Source organism: Sciurus vulgaris (assembly GCF_902686455.1).
Source record: "Sciurus vulgaris genome assembly, chromosome: 16".
NCBI classification, from domain to species: Eukaryota; Metazoa; Chordata; class Mammalia; order Rodentia; family Sciuridae; genus Sciurus; species Sciurus vulgaris.
The window spans coordinates 13,050,170-13,068,349 of record NC_136477.1 but is presented as its reverse complement, the minus strand read 5'-3'; the positions used below and the strand labels follow the sequence as shown (position 1 = coordinate 13,068,349).

General features: G+C 43.2%; 1 protein-coding gene and 1 pseudogene across 2 annotated transcripts; both read right to left on the bottom strand.

The window, feature by feature from the left end:
* Positions 1-358: 358 nt before the first annotated feature.
* On the bottom strand, positions 359-1,288 carry LOC306646838 (olfactory receptor 7A40-like; the record flags this gene model as incomplete). Its single annotated transcript, XM_079115592.1, has 1 exon — positions 359-1,288. One exon carries the CDS (start codon positions 1,286-1,288, stop codon positions 359-361), a length of 930 nt encoding a protein of 309 aa, XP_078971718.1.
* Positions 1,289-15,098: 13,810 nt separating this feature from the next.
* Positions 15,099-16,027, bottom strand: LOC306646840 (olfactory receptor 7A40-like; annotated as a pseudogene). Its single transcript has one exon. The product of its transcript is annotated as an olfactory receptor 7A40-like (transcript).
* Between the last annotated feature and the right edge of the window lie 2,153 nt (positions 16,028-18,180).

Below are 18,180 nucleotides of genomic sequence, written 5' to 3'. Positions count from 1 at the left end.
AATGGAAAAACAGAATTTCTCCTTCATAAAATAAAGGAAACAGCCTTGGTGACCAAAGTCATTATTCCACTGGACCAGTGCAACTCATCAGGGTATCAGGCTCCCGGGAATCTGAAAAGTGCTTCTGATCTAAGGTGGAAAGTACATTGGCAAAAGGGAGAGAATGATGAATATCAGAGAGAGGACAGAGCTTCCTCATGAGCATCCTTAAACACTAACGCAGTTGAGAAGAAAGGAAACTGCACGAAATTCACAGAAAGCACAACCTCTATTTCCATGGTCTGGATAAAGAATTGCAGTGTCTGGTTCAGTGTCTTTGAGTCCGGAGTCCACAGGCACAACTTGGAAAATGTCTCCTCTACAGTTTCCCTCGGAAAAGTCTTCTCAGAGCTCCCGTGAGGTCCTCATTCCTCAGGCTGTAGATGAAGGGGTTCAGCATGGGGGTGACCACGCTGTACATCACCGAGGCTCTTGCTGTCGATTGTGAGTTCTGGGTAATGGAAGAACTGAGGTACACCCCCAGGAGTGTAGAGTAGAACAAGGAGACCACAGAGAGGTGAGAGGCACAGGTGGAGAAGGCTTTGTACTTGCCCTGAGCTGAAGAGATTGCACGGATGGAGGACACTATCTTGGAGTAGGAGTAAAGGACCCCAGCAAGGGGGCCACCTCCCAGCAACACCGCTCCAAAATACATCACCATATCAATGGAAAACGTGTCAGAACAGGCAAGTAGGACCAGCTGGTTGAGTTCACATACAAAGTGTGGGATCTCCAGGTCTGTGCAGAAGGACAGCTGCACTGCCATTAAGATATCTATTAAGGAATTCAGGGCAGTGGTGGCCCAGCATGCCAGCACCAGCAGTCCACAGAGCCGGCGGTTCATGATGACCGTGTAGTGCAAGGGGTGACAGATGGCCACATAACGGTCATAGGCCATCACCGCCAGGAGGAAGTTGTCCAAAACACCAAAGAATATGAAAAAGTATATCTGGATGATGCAGCCTGTGTAGGTAATGACCTTGCTCTGGGTCTGGATGTTCACCAGCATCTTTGGGATGCTGGTGGTGGTGAAGCAGATGTCTGCAAAGGACAGGTTGGCGAGGAAGAAGTACATGGGCGTGTGCAGGTGGGAGTCTGAGATGGTGGCCAGGATGATGAGCAGGTTCCCCAGCACAGTGACCAGGTACATAAACAGAAACAGCCCAAAGAGGAAGGGTTGCAATTTGGGGTCCTCTGAAATTCCCAGCAGAAGAAATTTAGAAATGCGTGTTTCATTCCCTTGCTCCATATATTACATGTGACTAGTGAAAAAATACACAGAAATCATTTGACATTATTATTCAGTACTAACCTGAAATAATATTTTCTTTGAAGTATACAGTCAAGACTAATTCCTATGTTTTATGATCCTTTTTCCTTTAAGGGATTCCTTGCCTTCTCTGATATTGAGTTCCTCTCTCACTCTCAGTCTTTCCTCCACACAAACTTTATTTCAAATCACTAGAACTAACTCTTTCTTGTATGGGGGGATATCATTTTATAACAATGTTGATCCAGTCATGGACTCAGCAATGAAAGGTCACTCCCAAGACACTGAATGTCCCTTGAATCTAATGAGGAAGAAATAATGGAAGGAAGTCAGAGCAAATGCAGGTACATAGAGCACTAATCCTCACACGCTCAGGTGTGACGGGTACACTGAAGCTCTTCGGGAGAAAGGGCACTGATAGTGTCATTTCCTTCTACTTCTTCAGGCAAGATCAGCCCTGAGGTGTCACTTGAGTTGAGCCCTCCAGGGAGACAGGGAGGTGGCCACAGAGTTACCTGCAGCCATGTGTGTCTGGCAGAATGGAGGATGGTCAGTGCAAAGGGCCTGAGGGGATTCTCATTTCAGATGTTCAAGTTCAACCAGGAAGCCAGAGGGGAGGGGCAGGAGGATAAGGGGGAGGGAGAGGGTCGTGAGCTGGTGTCCCAGGGTGACGAACACAGATTCCCCTTGAGGCATCTCCTGGTTCTCTGTGAATTGGGACCACCCTGTTTCTCTCAGTGGCTTATGCTAGGGGTTCTGTGTCATGAGTCACCTTCTGGAATACTCTCAGCCCAGGTCCCCTTTCCTTAAAGGCCTTAAAGTCAAACACAAGCACACAGGCTCACACGCACACACACACACACACTCAGCTGGAGTCCAGGGCAACCTGGGCTGAGGTCAATGCCATGTTCTTCCCATCTTCAGTCCCCTATTTAAAATAAATAAATACCCACCAAGCGCTCAACAGCAAATTATTTTTCTTCAAAAGGAAAGGTTAGTCCTCAGAAATTTCGGTTTGTCACTCTGCCACACACTGATCCATCATGGAAAGGTGACTCTGAACTCTGCATTCAAGGTAACACAAAGTTCTACTCAGTAAACATGAGTGACTCTAAGGATAAAACAGTGCATTGAACTCAGGTGCATCTAAGATGTTGCTAGGAGGACAAAAGAGCTGCTTCCTTCTGGCTGCATCCCAACTCCAGTCACCTTCCAACCACCAGCAAAGGTAACGGAAAATCAAGACACATTTCTCGAAGGACAGATATAGTATTTACTCGGTGCTGACAACAGATTAAATGTCCATATTCAAAAAAGAAGAACAAAGATTTTTAAACCAACCAAACAACAACACAAATGTGGGTATTCTTAAATGAAATACTAGAAGACATGTGCCTCCTGCACCATTCGATTAGAGTTGATTAGAGTAGCTGCGTTTTTCAATTTTTAATTGACACATAGAAGTGCACATATGAAGCCTGCACTCCCTCTTCCACAGGGCTTCCTTTGCCATCACGTCATTCTCAACAAGGACCTGCCATTGCTGAGCTCACTGTCCACTTCCCTTTCCAGCATGGTAAAAATAAACACATCAGTCAGTTCACCAAACAATTCCACCACCAACCACAGCAACCTCACAGCCCTGGACAAGGGTGGATGAACTTGCTCTTGGCTGCCAGCCTCTCAGAAGACCTCCTGCAGCACCTGCTGGGCTCTCAAACTCACCTGGATGAGTATTCTGGATACAAGTCCAAATTCCTCCCTGGGTGGTTGATCACGGACCCTGAAGTGATGTGCCACACGAGACTGCAGGAAGGGGCCAAGTTTCAGATCCCAAAGCAGATGCAGAGCTCCAAAGTGAGGAAGCCCACTCCACAAACCAAGGCTCCACACTGCTGAGGGGCACGGCACGAAGATTTCTCTCTCTGAGTCTGCCCATGAGGCACATTTCCCTCTTGTTATTCCAGCATTCAGACATCATCTCCCTGTGGGACTTGGCTCCGCACTAAAAGCAATTTATTTCTTGCTGATTCTCTGTTCCCAAGATGACAAATTAAATGCCACGTGAATTAGTCATTATTAGTTTTCTCCAAAACTGTTCTGCCTTCTATATAGCTAACCTCCCACACCTCACCCCAGGCCTGACAAAGATTTTTCTGAAGTCTAAGCCTGAGAAACCTTCTGTGACCAGATCCCATGGATCCCCATGGGCTTCAGTTCCATCTCCAAAAAGTTCACTATTCCTCTCTTCAAATATGAATGAACTGTGATTGCTGAATACAAAATCAAACGACTACAACCCTTGGCTTCATGATACCTTTGCACATCCAAAAAATATGCTTATAACACAAGCTAAATGATTTCATTTGATCTTGTACTCATAAAAATTTAATAATTCAAAGAGAAACATTTGGATCTTTTATGCATTGCCCTGTGATTAGCAATGCATATAATGATCCTCTCATTTAGTTTCCACAAAAGCCCATTCTTTGTGGTCTACTTTGTTGTTCACCTTACCCTACATTCAAACACATGGGTCCAGAATGGCCAAGTGATTTGCCCAGTTGGACCTTTTGGGTGTTATGATCTCAAAGTAAGAATTTTAGAGGACACAGAAATATTCTGTCCTTAGTAGATTGGAACCACCATAAAGGCAGGACCCATGGGCCTGGAACATAGCTGGTGCTCAAAAGTTCCTTGCGGTGTGAATTAATACATAGATCATTTGATAGGGCAGATGGTTTGAGATGTTAGTACAAAGTGCTGCTAAAGAGCTCAAGAAGGTGGATGAGTGAGAATTCACACCAGTGGGAAAGAAAAAGGCATAAGGCTTACAAACATGGAAAAATGGGTTGGGGACAGCAAACAAAGGAAGCCTAGAAAGACAGAGATCGGGAATGCCTCAGCAATGACTAGGGAAGGGGTCCTGAAGAGGGTGTGTGCTCTGCTGTCCTTGCAGTAGTGAGCTGCCATGTTGGAGAGGCCCCCGTGGCTACAACCAAGGACAGCTCCTGGTGCTGAACGTGAGCCTTCTCCAGTAACTGGAGCTCAGTCCTACCAATGCAAGCAACTGAATTCTGCTTGTTTCCTGCATCAGCCTGGAGGAGACTCCACAGTTCCCACTGAGAACATAGGCTGGCCAATACATTTTTAAGGTTTTTTTTATTCACTCCATACAAACGGGGTACAATTTTTCTTTTCTCTGGTTGTACAATGATGAATACTTTGATTTGGCCAATGTGTGATAAGACCTGAGTAGAAAAAGCTACCATGTCATGCCTAAGAACAGGGCATAATAAATGGGTGTTGCTTACTATGTGGTGATTCCTTCTGAATCAATGCCAAATCACAATGCATATTCTATCTCTCCAATTAGTTAGGTCGTCTTTATTTAGGTCCTCCTCTCTATTTTTAACGGATGCAGAATGGTACATATTTTAAGGTTATGGTGTGCTATATTTATAAGCATATAAAAATCTACAATTTGGTCTGGGATTGTTGCTCAGTGGTAGAGCACTTCCCCAGCTCTGGGTTCAATTCTTGACACCACATAAAATAAAATAAATAAATTTTAAAAAGCTCTTTCCAAATATCTACAGTGTGTAATGATTTATTCGGGGTGATTAACATTTCCATCACCTCCAACATTTGTGATTTATTTGCATTGAAAATATTTGAAATAATGTTTTCCAGTGATTTTGAAATCCACCATAAATTATAATGACCTGTAGTCACCCTACTGGGTTATAAAAGATGAGCGCCTTCTCCTCCTAACTGTGTTTTTGCACCTAATCACACACTTCTCTTTATTCTCCCTCCCTCCAGCCCCTCCCAGGCTCTGGTGACCACTACTCTACTGTCAACTTCTATGAAATCAATTTCTTTAGCTTTCACTTACGAGTTAAAAGAAGTGGTACTTGACTTTCTGTGCCCAGTTTCGTTCGCTTAACATAATATATCCTGGGCCTATCCGTGTTACTGCAAATGACAGGATTTTATGGATCAGTTTTATGGATCTGTCACGTTACAATGTGTATTTCCACATTTTGCATTATCTATTAATCTGGAAATGGACTCTCAGGTGGATTCCATATCTTAGCTATGGTGAAAATCCTGTAACAAACATGGGAATGCGCACATCTCCTCAACATACTCATTTCCTGTCCTTAGGATTTATCCTACGTGGGAGAATTTCCAGATCAGATCGTTCTATCTTCAGATGTTTGAGAAATCCCCATACTGTTCTCCATAATGGTTAAGAATTCCTCTTTCTCCCCCTCCTGAGTGTTTGAGAATACTCTTTCTAACTGGGCTTGAATGGTTTCCATTGCAGTTTTGATTGGAATCCCCATTATAATCAGTGATAACAAGCATCTTTTCATTTAAGGGTCCCATTTCTTTCATCTCAAAATAGATATCCAGTGTCCCAAGCCCCATTTTTTGTAGATGTCATTCTTTCTCCCATGGATGTTCTTAACACCTTTGTGGAAGTGAGTTGACTTTAAATTGATAGATTTATAAATGCGCTCTCGATTCTCTCCATTGGTCCATCTGTGTCCATGCCACTACCATACTGTTTTGTCACTATTGCTTTGTAGTACGTTTTGAAGGCAGATGTTGACCTCTATTCTGCATGCTCAGGATTGTTTTTGCTATTTGGGATTTTTACAACTTCCTTAAAACCTTTTAAGATTGCTGTCTCTACTTCCGTGAAGAATGTCATTGGTACTGTTACAAATTGCATTGATTGCATGGAGTGCCTTTGTATGTTGGACATTTTAACAATATTAATAATTCCAATCCATGAACATGGGATATCTTTCCCTTTGTGTGTCTTCATCAATTTCTTTCAGTAATGTTTTCTAATTATTATAGAAATCTCTTACTTCCTTGATTTATTTTTTTCTGTGTGTCTAAAGAGATTTTGGAAATGGGATTGTTTTCTTCATTTCTATTTCAGATAGTTCATTATTTTTGTATATAAATGCTGCTGATTTCTGTATGATGATTTTGTATCTGCAGCTTTCCTGGATTTATCGGTTCTCTGTTTCCCAGTGAAATTTTTCCGGTTTTCTATCTAAAAGTGTTTTGCAAGAGGAATAACTTCTGGTGTCCTATAGCACAGTAAGTTCATTTTAGTTTTACAGCATCTCATTATGTGTTTTATGAAAAACTAGGAAGAGAGGACCTTGCACACTGCACACAAAAGGAAATAATAAGTGTTTAAGGCAATGGAAATGCTGGTAATGCTGGTTTATTATTGCATGCTGTGCACAATATCAAATTAGCACTGAACCCCATGAAAATGTATAATTATGTGACAACTAAAGTGTTAAAAATCAGGCCACCTCAAATGAGACAACCTGACATTCTCCTGTCCTGTTTGGATGCCCTTATTATTGGAACCTCCAGAGCCATGATGAAGAACAATGGTGGGAGTGGGCAACCTCACCTTCCTCCACATCTTACAGAGAAGCTTCCAACCTATCCCCATTCACTAAGCCGTCTGCTGTGGTTCGTCATATACAGTCTTTACTCTGTTGAGCTATGCTCCTCCTATGCCTAACTTGTTGAGAGTTTTTATCATGTGGGGAGGTTAGATTTTATTAAATGCTCTTTCTGTGTCTTTTGAGATCATCATTTAGTTTTTGTCCTTCATTCCATTGATGTATCACACATTGATTTTTTTCTGTTGATGTGATGCATCACATTTATTGATTTGTGTGTGTAGAACTATCATGTGAGAAAAATTGTGTGATATAAATCCTATTTGATCATGGTGTATCATCTTTTAATTCTATAATATGCACATATGGATGTGTCTAAATGAACCCCATGATTATGTATGACTACAATCAACTAATCAAAAATAATTTTTAATTATCAGTATATCTGCAAAAATACTACCAATTTTATCTTATATCATTGTTTTTAATAATGGGAAGACAAGAGAGGGTATAACAAATTTAAATCTAACGTCCTGTGTTAGTTAGTAGTCTTGGTAAGCTTGTACTCTACTTTGGAAATGCCGTAACAGATAAATGCACTTTCATCAAGAAAAGCACCCCTACTATTTTCATATCATGCTCTGTCTCTCCCTTCTGACTCTGTAATATTACCTTTGCATATTTGGGTGATTCGCTGATGGGCATATGCGTTCACAATTGTTATATCCTCTCATGAAATCCAATTCTTTATCTTTATTGAATGTCCCGTGTCATGTTCTTTACAGTTTTTATAACCAGATTTCATGTCCCCAGTAGGAAGGGCACATTCTTCCCAACTCAGAGATAACCCCAAGGAGACAAAATTGGAGACGGGTGGGGGGGGAAGGGGAAAATATAACAGAATGAATCAAACAATATTGCCCTATGTAAATTTATGATTTTTAATTAAAAAAAAAGAAATGACTGAAAGGGTACTGAATATATATCTTAGTATCTGCTGATGTCACTCAGGATGCACAGTGGGTATTTATTTACAAACTGATTTCCCTGTATTATTGGAGAGCCAGTCTCAATTCAAATGAAGTATTTTTGCAAACTGTTGGGATTTTGTGGGTGTGTGAATGCCATGCTGTGTAGATTTTGGTGAAGGAGGTGGTATACTCATCTTTGCCATGGTCTACGAATTTCTTGATAGTGATTTGAAGGGTAAAGAATGATACAAGAACACCATTTTGAAAGAAATCATGTTTGAAGAACTAAACCAGAGACATTGGGTATGTTTCATGTTTGTGGTGTATAGAAGAATTTCCAATAAAAGAAAGGATTTCGTATGTTGTATAAAAAAAAATTGACTGGAAATTTTCCACTCAGGTCTTGTCCCCAGAGGTCTAGCAGATGTATATGGCCTAGAGATGACAACATTAGAAAAAAATTAGATGGGAAGCGTTGAGTGTTGTGGGGTGCTACTTAAGAACAGACCGATCACCATTGAGAAGTTCAGACTTGTGAGTTTCTATTAGCCGGCTGGCTGACTGACTGGCATAATGCCCAAAAGGGCTATAGGGAGGACAGTCCCAAGATCAGGGTTGCAGGGTTTTTATACCATAAGTCAGTTCGTTAATCATAAGTGGCTGTTGCTATGATTCAAAACTACAAACTCACATCATGAGATCTAAAATCAGAAGCAGAAGGGGAAGTGGGTCAAAATGACCTTAGTTGGGTACAAGTTAAAGAATGGTTACTAACATCTAGACAATCATTGTCTGACAGGGGACATTGTCCAAGAAAAATAGGAACTGAAGAGAGGACAATTTTACATTATATAAGAATTGCCATTTTGTGTTGCCAAACATGCTAAGCTAAGCAACTGTTGATGGGTACAGAGGCAGGGTATTCCCATGGGAGAAGCATTTCCTACATGACATGGGGTCTCAGGGTGAAATGGAGTCTGTTTGGACATTGCCCTGATAGCCTGCCCATAAGATTGAGAATGCAGGTTCTAGAATTCCGATGTTGTCAGTTCACTGAGCCAAGGACAGAAGGAAAATCTCTCCTGCCTTATGAACACGACTGTGCTCCATCCCCTGACGGTGAGGACCAGGTGCCGCCTCCACCACGCACAAAGCTCAGGTGCACATGACCACAGCAGAGTGAGCAGGAGCCCCAGGGTGAGGTCTCTGCAAATGATATAGGAGGACTGAGAAGCAGCTCCTCTAGGGGCATCGTCTGGGGTGAGGAAATGGGGAAAGTTCACTGAATCAGAGGAGAATTCCTAATGCACAAGTGCTTAGGGAAGAAGGAAGCCTCAGGACAAGTGACTACAGCTGATAAACAAGGGACCATGTTGTCATATTTAAATGAGGTCGTTCTACCTGTAATGTCCTGCCACGCCCTGGCACTTCCACCCTTTCTCACAGAACAAAATCCTGCCCATGGCAAGTGCCAGGGACCTCACCTCCCACACCCGTGTCTCACACTGTGCTGTGCCTTAGTGGTACAGAATATGTGCTCATGATACAGAATATAACTAAAGAAAAGAATCTGGGGAACAAAAAGAAAGGGAAATGAGAAAAGGTGAAATTCAGTGATTTCAAAATGCTGCATTCAATGAATTTTAATGGAGTATTAAAACTCAGTGAAACAATACATGTAGAACAAAATTCTGATTCTGTCATAATGGATTAATAAGTAAATTGGCAAATACCTAGACATGACAGAATACAACAAAGAATATTCCTTGAGTGTGGTGGTATCAAGCAGGCATTCACATACTGTTTATGCAATTACACAGGGAATCTGTATACATGGACAACTAAGAGATGCTAAAGTTGTATTTCAACTTCCTTGGAAAAGCTTAAGTAGATAATTAAGAGCTGGCATCAATGTCTATCCATCTTGAGGAAAATGAGGGTGGTCCCCTGTTGGGAGAAATCCTAGTTCTTGGCTGGCAGCAGTGAACGTCTCAAGCGTGTAAACCTGCGGGGAGAAGCGTTCCACTTCAGCCACCTAGGAAAGTACATGCTCCCCCAAATCGACCTAGTGTTACCAAGGGAACCCATATAGGAACCTGGTGGTCTGATCCCCCGCGGTGCCTTGTGATTGGGCAAGAAACCTATAAAATGTATAGCTGTCCCCGCAATAAACAAGATTGCAGGCTGCTCACCACAAGCTTGCTTCCACCCAACTCCCAGGGTCTGGGTCTTGGCTCCATGCCGCTTACCCCGTGTATGAGCTAGGCCCGCACAAGAGACGCTACAGTGCACTGGCACAAGTAATCTTACAAAACAAGAAGAAATTAACAATCTCTATGTGAAAGGAAACAACACATCTCAGAGAAACATCAAAAGAGCGTCATTTAAAATTCATGGATGGGCAAATCGTCAGGAGTAAGTCAACAAAATCAAACGTAAGAAGATAAACATGTTTGATGACATAAAATTTAAAATGACTGATTTCCAAAAAAGTGGTTCCCAAAGTCAACTGAGAAAAAAAAATAAACTGAAAAATTCCATCATTAAAATGTAAATAATCATATAAATTTGACTTGTGATAATAATAAGCCAATCAAAAGGATGCATCATCTCAGACATAACAAATGTCCTCCTGTCCTGCATGCCCCTCCACAGGTGACAGGCATTTCTCCTTTCCACCTAATTCATTGCCAAGGTCCTGGACACATGCTCACTTACACTGAAACCACATGGAGCTTCCGCACCCTCTTCTCATGGGGCTGCCTTTGCTACCCGTCATTGTCAACAGGACCTGGCTGAGCTCACTCACTCCTCTTTCCACCATGATAAACATGGATACCAATGAATAATCAATCACTGCAGCAAACAACCTCAGTAACCTCTCAGCTCCAACCAAGGCTGCATGGGCTCTCAGGTGTCCACAGGTATATGTTCTTGGCATCTAGCTTCTCCCTGCAGCACCTGCTGGGCTCTCAGACTCACCTGGGTGGGTTCTGACTCGGTTCTGGTTTCTGACTGCAAGTCCAGATTCCTACCAGGATGCTGGACCTTGGAGACAGAAGCTCTTTCTCCAGACAAGGCTACAGACAGGGTCAAGCAGCAGTTCCCCAAGCCACATGCAGGACTCTGAAGTACAAAACCAGGTCCCGAAGTACAAAATCAAGGTGGCACACAAGCAAAGGGACAGCAGCAGGGGAGATATTTTCAACTCTGTGTCTGCAAATTAGGCTCCTTGGCTGCTTGTTATCCCAGCCCCAAGGCATCAATTCCCTGCAGAAAATTGCTCCAGGTCAAAAGCAGTTTTTTCCCCAAGACACGAGGTGAAAGTCAGTTAGTCTTTATTACTCTGACAACTCTTCTGCCTTCTAGAGATCTAATACTTACACCTTATCCCAATCCTAAAATAAAGTTTTCTCCAAAGTCTAAGACAAAAGAACCTATATCATGACCACTGTGCCCCACAGCTTGGCTTGTGTTGGGGACACCACCCCAACATCTCCAGAAAATTTCCTATGCTTCTCTTCAACTACACTGCACTAGGATCCCTTGTTAAATGACTGTGACTCCTGAATCTGTGACTTCATGATGCTTTTTCCAAAATAACAGAAATAGGACGTTTATCACCCCAGTTAAGAACTATCACATAGAGATGTGTTTATAAAATAGTGGATAATTCAAAGACATAGATGTTTTATATGCATTATTAGCAACTTATGACAATGCTCTGATTTAGTTCTTATTAAACCCCATCCTTTGTGGTCTATGTGTGCACGCCCTTATTCTTCCTTCTGTCTGGTTGCACTGGTTACAACTGGCAGAACCACGGTGAATACGGATGAGCATCCCCGACTCCTCCCACATCTCCCAGGACACACTGCCTGTCTTTCCCCGATCAGCACGACCTTAGCCATAGGCTTCTCTCAGTCCTTTGTGGAGGTAAATGACCCTGACACTTAATTGGTTGAGAGTTTGTAGCATAAATGGAGGTTGAGTTTTACCAAATGCTCTCTCTCCACTCCTGAGATAATTTTTAAATATCTTTGTCAAGGACATCGCCATATATTTGTCTGAGTCCTTACCTGACTTTGCTATCACCATAATGTTGGCCTTGTAAAATGAGTTTGGAAGGATTCCCATCCTTCCTTTCCTTTTCTCCTTTGGAGAATACTGAGATGACTGCCATCAGCTCTCCAAGTGTTTGGTGGAGTTCTTCAGGGAAGGCATCAGGTCCTGGCTTTACCACATGGGACATTTCCTATGACTGATTCATGCTCCTCTCTCATTATCATTATTTCCAATTTTCTGTTTCTTCCGTATTGAGTTCATAGTAGCTTTTATGGGTCCAGGGATTTATACATTTCCTGTTGGTTTTCCATGAGGGTGGATAAGAGTTCAGAGCAGTTCCCCATGCATCTATATTTCCATCATACCAGTTGTAATGTCTCCAGTTTCATTTCTGATTCATTTCAATGTTTTCTCTGTTTCAAGTCTATCAGAAACATTTTTGCAGCTGTCCTACTGTTGCAGTGCTACGAACATCCTGCTATAATCCTTCTACTCCCAGGAAGCCCATTGCACTGGAACACCTGATAGCTGTTAACGTCAGAGCCAAGGGTCAAGGCTGTTCATATCCTCAGCTTTTAGCAATGAATGTTTCCCAGGCTTGGGTTTTGCCAACACCATAGGATCAACCAATGGCAGAGGCTCATTCACTCTCCACACATTATCCTTTGATTCTTTTTCCATTTTTATTTCTCTCAGGATACTTACATTTCCTTGTATTTTATTCGTTGACCCACTAGTTGTTCAAGGGCATGTTCTTCAAGGACCTTGCATTTGTACATATTCAGAAATTCCTAGTTTTGATTTCTAGTTTCAAACTATTAGAGTTGGAAAGGATACCAGATATGATTTCCATCTTCTTGAGTTTGCTAAGATTTCTCTTTTCTTCCCTCTCCAAGTGCCACTCTGCCTCCCCTTCCCTGTCCAAGCCTCAGTCTTGGGAGCTTCTGTTCCTGCAACACAGATTTCCTTCCCTACTTTTATCCCTTATCTTGCCCACTCTTGTGCCAAGTCTTACTCTTTCACTAGTGGTGTGCATATACTTTTATTTCATTCCGATGTTGCTACACTCAAATATATTACTTGAGAGACAACAATAATGTACTGTATGCTTTTTTAAATGGTGTTTCATTAGTGCCATATGATCATACTTGACTGTGGGGCTCAGTGTGACATGTTCATAGATCCACATAACTCAATATGCTCCATTCCATTCCCCGATACTTCCCCTGTGTCTCCTGATTCCCCTCCCGTACGCTCCTGGTCTCCCTTTTATTTTTACATTCGTGCCTTAATTTCTGCACAACCATGGTAGTCATGAGATGTGCTCATACACACACATCATAATCTTACCAATTTCATCTCCTGCTACCCTCGCTCTCCCTCAATCCCCTGTCTCTGCGGTACAGACAGAGGAAAGTGATGCACACTGCAAGAAGCCGGGAGAATTTTGAAAGTTTTCACCATGATACACTAATAAATGTTTGAGTGGGTAAATATGATCAGCCCGACTTGAACCTTACACCATAGGTACATGTTTTCAACATGATCTGAAACAACAGTAAATGTGCATACTTTTTTTTTCAGCTAAAAATAAATCTGGAAACTTTCAGGGACAATTATAAAAATTGTAAAAGGAGACAAGGAGAAGGATGTGATATGACCAGAAAAGGTTCTGTGTCAGAAGAGGCTGTTGGGTGCATAAATATGTATAATTGCTGTAGCCTCTTCTGACATGGGACCCTTGGGCAGGGAAGTGGGGGCAGAAGGCACTTGGAGAGGACAGAAAAAAGAAAACCCAAGGGGTTCCTAGAGCTAAACTTTGCAGAATGTTCATATTGTGGTTTGAATATGCGTGTCCCCCAAAGGCTCCTGTGTGAAGGATTCCAGTGGATTGGAAGGACTGTGACCTAGTCAGCCCGTCCCAGTTTGAATGGACTGACTGGGCAGTAACTATGGGCAGGTGGGCATAGCCACGGGAGGCAGGTCACAGGGGCATGCCTGGGAGGCTGTCTTTCCCCGGGCACCTACCCTGCTGCTCCTTCTCTGCCTCCTGCCTGGCATGAGGTGAGCAGAGCTTCTCCACCACAACTGTCTGCCATGCTGATCTTCCTCACCTTGGGCCAGAGCAATGGACTCAACATCTAGAACCAGGAGCCAACATAATTTTTCTTCCTCCAAATTGTTCTTGGGTATTTTGGTCCCAGTGATGCAGGGTTGACTAACCCATATCCCCACCCTCAGCCTTTAACCAAAGTCTGAGAGTATCAGCCAAGGTTAGCAGAAGATCCCCAGGTGACTCTTAGTTGACAATAGACTTAAAAAGGAACAGAGACATATGAAGACATGGAAAAGGCCAGAAGATGGAGAGTGGTATTCCACATGATATTGTTACAGTGTGTTCAGCCACAAATATGTAACAACAAGTCCTAACAATATATACAACTCTGAATCAACAATTTTAAAAGGTGAGGAAAAAGAACGAAAGATTTACCAAGATGCACTCCAAAACCAAAGCATATTTTTTAAACCATTTATTTTGGGATAGTATTCTTGGTAGCAAAAGTTTATTGACGCTACAAACAGTGCCAGCAGAACTGAAGATATTCAGAATAACCTGCTAAATCTCTCTTTGTCATTTGCTCTGATATTTATAAAAGCAATAGTTCTGACTACCTGGTGGTTCACATTTATTTCAGATAATAGTACCAAAAAGTGACCATGGGTGAGTTTCCAGTTCACCTGGATATAGAGCTTAAGTTCATTTGAGCAGAAGTGGGTTGGATCTCAGAGGCACAAATCTTCAATCTCAGAGGCATGACTGGACAGGAGACAAGCTCTTGTGCATGCCTGTCCCACATAGTCAACTGTAAATCCACCACTATGTGGATCTTGACATTTTAAGGAAGAGCAGTTAAGGTAGCAGCACAGAAAGGAACAAAGAACAGAAAATGGAAAAAACAGAATTTCTCCTTCATAAAATAAAGGAAACAGCCTTGGTGACCAAAGTCATTATTCCACTGGACCAGTGCAACTCATCAGGGTATCAGGCTCCCGGGAATCTGAAAAGTGCTTCTGATCTAAGGTGGAAAGTACATTGGCAAAAGGGAGAGAATGATGAATATCAGAGAGAGGACAGAGCTTCCTCATGAGCATCCTTAAACACTAACGCAGTTGAGAAGAAAGGAAACTGCACGAAATTCACAGAAAGCACAACCTCTATTTCCATGGTCTGGATAAAGAATTGCAGTGTCTGGTTCAGTGTCTTTGAGTCCGGAGTCCACAGGCACAACTTGGAAAATGTCTCCTCTACAGTTTCCCTCGGAAAAGTCTTCTCAGAGCTCCCGTGAGGTCCTCATTCCTCAGGCTGTAGATGAAGGGGTTCAGCATGGGGGTGACCACGCTGTACATCACCGAGGCTCTTGCTGTCGATTGTGAGTTCTGGGTAATGGAAGAACTGAGGTACACCCCCAGGAGTGTAGAGTAGAACAAGGAGACCACAGAGAGGTGAGAGGCACAGGTGGAGAAGGCTTTGTACTTGCCCTGAGCTGAAGAGATTGCACGGATGGAGGACACTATCTTGGAGTAGGAGTAAAGGACCCCAGCAAGGGGGCCACCTCCCAGCAACACCGCTCCAAAATACATCACCATATCAATGGAAAACGTGTCAGAACAGGCAAGTAGGACCAGCTGGTTGAGTTCACATACAAAGTGTGGGATCTCCAGGTCTGTGCAGAAGGACAGCTGCACTGCCATTAAGATATCTATTAAGGAATTCAGGGCAGTGGTGGCCCAGCATGCCAGCACCAGCAGTCCACAGAGCCGGCGGTTCATGATGACCGTGTAGTGCAAGGGGTGACAGATGGCCACATAACGGTCATAGGCCATCACCGCCAGGAGGAAGTTGTCCAAAACACCAAAGAATATGAAAAAGTATATCTGGATGATGCAGCCTGTGTAGGTAATGACCTTGCTCTGGGTCTGGATGTTCACCAGCATCTTTGGGATGCTGGTGGTGGTGAAGCAGATGTCTGCAAAGGACAGGTTGGCGAGGAAGAAGTACATGGGCGTGTGCAGGTGGGAGTCTGAGATGGTGGCCAGGATGATGAGCAGGTTCCCCAGCACAGTGACCAGGTACATAAACAGAAACAGCCCAAAGAGGAAGGGTTGCAATTTGGGTCCTCTGAAATTCCCAGCAGAAGAAATTTAGAAATGCGTGTTTCATTCCCTTGCTCCATATATTAAATGTGACTAGTGAAAAAATACACAGAAATCATTTGACATTATTATTCAGTACTAACCTGAAATAATATTTTCTTTGAAGTATACAGTCAAGACTAATTCCTATGTTTTATGATCCTTTTTCCTTTAAGGGATTCCTTGCCTTCTCTGATATTGAGTTCCTCTCTCACTCTCAGTCTTTCCTCCACACAAACTTTATTTCAAATCACTAGAACTAACTCTTTCTTGTATGGGGGATATCATTTTATACAATGTTGATCCAGTCATGGACTCAGCAATGAAAGGTCACTCCCAAGACACTGAATGTCCCTTGAATCTAATGAGGAAGAAATAATGGAAGGAAGTCAGAGCAAATGCAGGTAGATAGAGCACTAATCCTCACACGCTCAGGTGTGACGGGTACACTGAAGCTCTTCGGGAGAAAGGGCACTGATAGTGTCATTTCCTTCTACTTCTTCAGGCAAGATCAGCCCTGAGGTGTCACTTGAGTTGAGCCCTCCAGGGAGACAGGGAGGTGGCCACAGAGTTACCTGCAGCCATGTGTGTCTGCAGAATGGAGGATGGTCAGTGCAAAGGGCCTGAGGGGATTCTCATTTCAGATGTTCAAGTTCAACCAGGAAGCCAGAGGGAGGGGCAGGAGGATAAGGGGGAGGGAGAGGGGACGTGAGCTGGTGTCCCAGGGTGACGAACACAGATTCCCCTTGAGGCATCTCCTGGTTCTCTGTGAATTGGGACCACCCTGTTTCTCTCAGTGGCTTATGCTAGGAGGTTCTGTGTCATGAGTCACCTTCTGGAATACTCTCAGCCCAGGTCCCCTTTCCTTAAAGGCCTTAAAGTCAAACACAAGCACACAGGCTCACACGCACACACACACACACACTCAGCTGAGTCCAGGGCAACCTGGGCTGAGGTCAATGCCATGTTCTTCCCATCTTCAGTCCCCTATTTAAAATAAATAAATACCCACCAAGCGCTCAACAGCAAGTTATTTTTCTTCAAAAGGAAAGGTTAGTCCTCAGAAATTTCGGTTTGTCACTCTGCCACACACTGATCCATCATGGAAAGGTGACTCTGAACTCTGCATTCAAGGTAACACAAGTTCTACTCAGTAAACATGAGTGACTCTAAGGATAAAACAGTGCATTGACTCAGGTGCATCTAAGATGTTGCTAGGAGGACAAAAGAGCTGCTTCCTTCTGGCTGCATCCCAACTCCAGTCACCTTCCAACCACCAGCAAAGGTAACGGAAAATCAAGACCATTTCTCGAAGGACAGATATAGTATTTACTCGGTGCTGACAACAGATTAAATGTCCATATTCAAAAAAGAAGAACAAAGATTTTAAACCAACCAAACAACAACACAAATGTGGGTATTCTTAAATGAAATACTAGAAGACATGTGTCCTCCTGCACCATTCGATTAGAGTTGATTAGAGTAGCTGCGTTTTTCAATTTTTAATTGACACATAGAAGTGCACATATGAAGCCTGCACTCCCTCTTCCACAGGGCTTCCTTTGCCATCACGTCATTCTCAACAAGGACCTGCCATTGCTGAGCTCACTGTCCACTTCCCTTTCCAGGCATGGTAAAAATAAACACATCAGTCAGTTCAACCAAACAATTCCACCACCAACCACAGCAACCTCACAGCCCTGGACAAGGGTGGATGAACTGTTCTTGGCTGCCAGCCTCTCAGAAGACCTCCTGCAGCACCTGCTGGCTCTCAAACTCACCTGGATGAGTATTCTGGATACAAGTCCAAATTCCTCCCTGGTGGTTGATCACGGACCCTGAAGTGATGTGCCACACGAGACTGCAGGAGGGGGCCAAGTTTCAGATCCCAAAGCAGATGCAGAGCTCCAAAGTGAGGAAGCCCACTCCACAAACCAAGGCTCCACACTGCTGAGGGGCACGGCACGAAGATTTCTCTCTCTGAGTCTGCCCATGAGGCCACATTTCCCTCTTGTTATTCCAGCATTCAGACATCATCTCCCTGTGGGACTTGGCTCCGCACCTAAAAGCAATTTATTTCTTGCTGATTCTCTGTTCCCAAGATGACAAATTAAATGCCACGTGAATTAGTCATTATTAGTTTTTCTCCAAAACTGTTCTGCCTTCTATATAGCTAACCTCCCACACCTCACCC